Source organism: Ascidiella aspersa, chromosome 9, assembly GCF_963924565.1.
Source record: "Ascidiella aspersa chromosome 9, kaAscAspe10.2, whole genome shotgun sequence".
Lineage (NCBI taxonomy): Eukaryota > Metazoa > Chordata > Ascidiacea > Phlebobranchia > Ascidiidae > Ascidiella > Ascidiella aspersa.
Genome location: NC_139455.1, coordinates 21,180,832 through 21,184,721, shown reverse-complemented (window position 1 = coordinate 21,184,721; position 3,890 = coordinate 21,180,832). Strand labels below are relative to the sequence as shown.

Here is a 3,890-nt window from a genome sequence, read left to right as displayed (position 1 = left end):
TAGGGCCTGAATGAATGAAGTACATTTGAAGTTACAAATAACAAGATCGCCCATACGAAAGAAGAAGAAGAAATTAAGTCAAAGTTAAGTCGTATGAAATGACTCGTGTCAAGTCAAATCAATTACAACAGTCACTAACTTGCCCCTCAGTTAAGTCAATACACTCTCACTTGAAAATAAGTTGCAGTTGACATTGATTCCAAACCATCGCGAATTATTAATGTTTTTTAAACAGCGCGCTATTTGTCTCTGTATTATCTTATAATGTTTGTTTGTAAATTTTGCCCTGGAAAATCCTCTAAAACTTAACCGGCTACAAAGATTAACTGCGAAGTGTGGATGTGTTAAACGGTGTTAGGGGAGTTCGATCCAGTTGAGGAATTTGGAAGCCAGTTGAAGCGACCCTGGAAGTTGTTCTGGCCACAAACCTAAAAGTTTAAACATTGTTGCACTAAAGATATGCTGGTAAATTTTCAATCAACTTCGTAAAAATAAATTCGGTAAAAGTGTAGACCAAAAGAGTCAGTTAATGTCAAGCAAGATATTAAAAGCTGTATATCGAGCAATACACGTACCTCAGACTAAAGCTTTTCAATACCTACACCGGAAGCCTTCGACATATTACCCGAATCATTCGATCAAGGTGCAAGCAGGCTGCTTGTTTTTTAGCATCTTGATCGAATGATTCTGGAAATCTGTTGAACGCTCCGGGGTACTGCGGTACGTTAGCCGTTATTGTTGATCACAAATCGACTTCAGAAGGTTTAGATATCACCGTGTTTGTACACGGACTGTATGTGCGGTGTATGTATGTTTTATTCGCTTTGAAGACCTAGTACACTTGATTAAAAGTCGACAGTGTTTGTAGTTTCACATTTTGGTTAAGGACCATAAAAAGCATTCGCAAAGCTGTGACATGTTAGAAATAAACGTGTGTAAAGTACTGCCTCGTGACGTTAGGGATAAATTATATGGAAAATATAATTTTCCTTTTTTCAACCTTTTAAAGCTACAACCAAAATTAGTCGAATTTATAAAAGTTCTTTGACAGCAACACACACACAGAGCTAGTAACAACAGACAGCGAACAACCCCGTAGCAAAATAGGTTTCGTATTTCTCTGGCCAATTATTTTAGCAGCTAGTATATCAAGTTGCCAAGCTCTTTGCAGGAAAGCAACGTTTCCTTACTTATCGGGCAGCACGACACCATTCGTCTACGGCCGACATAACCAAAAATGTATAGAATAAATTTCAGTTCGACTAGACCAGATAGCTTGTTTTAGTCTTAAAAACTAAACACCAAATATTTCTGGTGTGATTATTAGAAAGCCAATGACTGCAACGAATTTAAATGTTCGAGAGTTAGTCAGAGCGAAACATATTTATCTTTGTTAACGAAAACACATTAATTGTAGGCTATTTCTAATTTGGAGAGTAGAAACCAAGCATTTTAACCTGCCTTATTTGTGAAAGTAAGACAATAATTTGTACTAGACGTATATCATGGAAAAGACCCAATGTTACGAGTCAGAAGCAATTACAAGTGAATATGCAAAGCATCGCGACATCTATCCGAAAGAATTTGCAGACGTCATAATGAACTACGCTTTCGAATCCAAACTAGGAGATGAACAAAAGCTAGGAAGAATGGTTGAGGTCGGATGTGGAAGTGGACAAATCACTAAACTTTTGGCCCCCTATTTTGATGAGGTCATCGCATCTGACGTAAGTGTTAACCAAATAAAATACGCCAAGGAGTCGAACACATTCCAAAACGTCAAGTATATGGTAGGGTCGGCGGAAGATATACAAGTGGAAAATCAAAGCGCTGACATGGTAGTTAGCGCCGAGTCAATTTTCTGGTTTGATTTATCGAAGTTCATCCGCGAGGTTATCAGAGTTTTAAAGCCTGGTGGTTGCCTGGCAATAATCACGTACTATTTACCTAAATGTACTTTCCCTCAAGCTAGCGACGTTGAAATGTCGGCTGCAGGTTCCTCAGAAGTAATGAAGAAGATATTGAGCAAGGCAAGCTACAACACTAAGATTTATTCAAAGGCAGAAGACTTGTTGGCCGACGTTTTCCAGAAACTTCCTAGTGAAAACAAGATCCGAAAACTCATGTATCGCACCTTCAACTACAATTTGGCAGATTTTAAAGGGTATCTGGGAAGTTTAGATGCGTTTCAAAACAGAATTCAGGAAAAGATTACTGAATCCAAGTGCACTGGTAAAAAGATGACAGAGGAAGAGTTGAAGAAGTTGGATCTAGTGGAGGAGTTTGGAAGCCAGTTGAAGCGAGCCTGGAAGAGGGAGGAACGATCCGACGATGAAGTCAAAACTAACGTCACTTTCGAGTTCGCCATTGTTCTGGCAAAAAACTTACGCATATAAGTTATTTTAGGCATCTTGAAGGCGTGAAGTTCAATGCTTTAACCATATGACAACATTAAGATAATAGGTCACGCATCTATCAGAAACTTGAAAAGAGTAACAAAAGTTGGGGCTGTAAACAAGAGCATTTATTAAACATTTCTTGATGAGACAGTTGCCCGTCAAATAACTACTCTATTATTTTCTGGAAGAATGTATCATAAACAGGGGTGGAACTGTTAAATCAGGTGGGGCACTAGGCCATCACCCATCACAAACTACTTTTGTAGCCCATTGTACCTTCAAAATTACCCAAATGTTACGCGCATAACGCTATACGTTGTTTTGTATAGTAGGTTTCAGTTCGACTTGACAGTATTTCGCACAACTCTATTTATCCAGCTTCTGGAGAAGGTTTGCTGTATTAGAAGTATAACGACTCTTTTAAAGAACGACTGCGGTGTCTATTTTGAACCACTCGAGTCGACTAGGACCGAAAAATGAAGTCGAGTCTAACTCCGATGTCATAACTCTGTACTCTACCCATTCCCGTAACAAAAATAGTATAAACATACTGTATAGCATAAATTTACAAGGGTATCATAAGAATAAAATTGATACATTTTTTGCAGTATGGACACTGTATCGAACATAACACGTTGCTAGCTTGAAAGTTTAACGTGACAAACGAAATGTATGTTTTTCACCAATGTTTTTCCAGTTTTTTGTACAGATGTGTGATCAAAACACTAAAAACTTTTTTTTTTGCTCAAACCACCTTGATAAACGCCATTAGTTTGAGGACAATCCAGTTATTTTAATTAACATTTCTTGATGATCTGCCTTTACTTAATCACCTTGAAGTACAAACACTAACGTTGACCAGCCGATAACGAATAAAATAACTTTTAAGGAATTGAGCAGCTTACAAAACGACAGAACAAAATTATGAAGATTATGACGATCCGCAACCATGCATCAAATGTGCTAGTTTAACAGTAGGGTCGCGTAAGAATTTCCTGTTTGTGTTTCAGCAGTCATCACACTGTACATTTCGTGAATTTGATCGCGCACGTTTTTGGATTTCAAATTATTTAACATTTTGTCCGTAAAGCAGAAGGTACCGATTTGCTGTGTGTTTACCGAAATAAATATTGCTTTTCATTGTGGATATAACCACATATTTAATTGAATTATCATACTAAGTTCTTTAATCAGATTATGATAACAATGGATTCTACCACGTAATAGCAATATATTGCTTGTTTGTCCCTTGTAATCAAGAAGATTTTTGAGTTTGAAGTAGTCTAGGACCCTGAAGGCTGAGATTGTACGTCTATATGTTCACATCGGGCTGATGGTAGATTTATACTTGCAGTTATTTTTACAGCTATATTATTTCAAACTTTGCCAGTTCGGAATTTGTAAATCCAATAATTTCGCCAGAAGATTTGTGTAAAACCTTGCATTAAAGAATTACGGTCGTAAACTGTTACGTTATCACCAGGGGCGGAT

General features: G+C 37.5%; 1 protein-coding gene across 1 annotated transcript; it reads left to right on the top strand.

Annotated features, from left to right (window-relative positions):
- The first annotated feature begins 1,505 nt into the window (after positions 1-1,505).
- On the top strand, positions 1,506-2,396 carry LOC146133556 (uncharacterized). The gene has a single exon (XM_083397788.1). It carries the CDS (start codon positions 1,506-1,508, stop codon positions 2,394-2,396), a length of 891 nt encoding a protein of 296 aa, XP_083253914.1.
- Positions 2,397-3,890: the final 1,494 nt, after the last annotated feature.

What these genes read in the sequence shown, in the direction of transcription:
- LOC146133556 (XM_083397788.1), top strand. Translation starts at nt 1,506, where the DNA reads ATGGAAAAGACCCAATGTTACGAGTCAGAAGCAATTACAAGTGAATAT.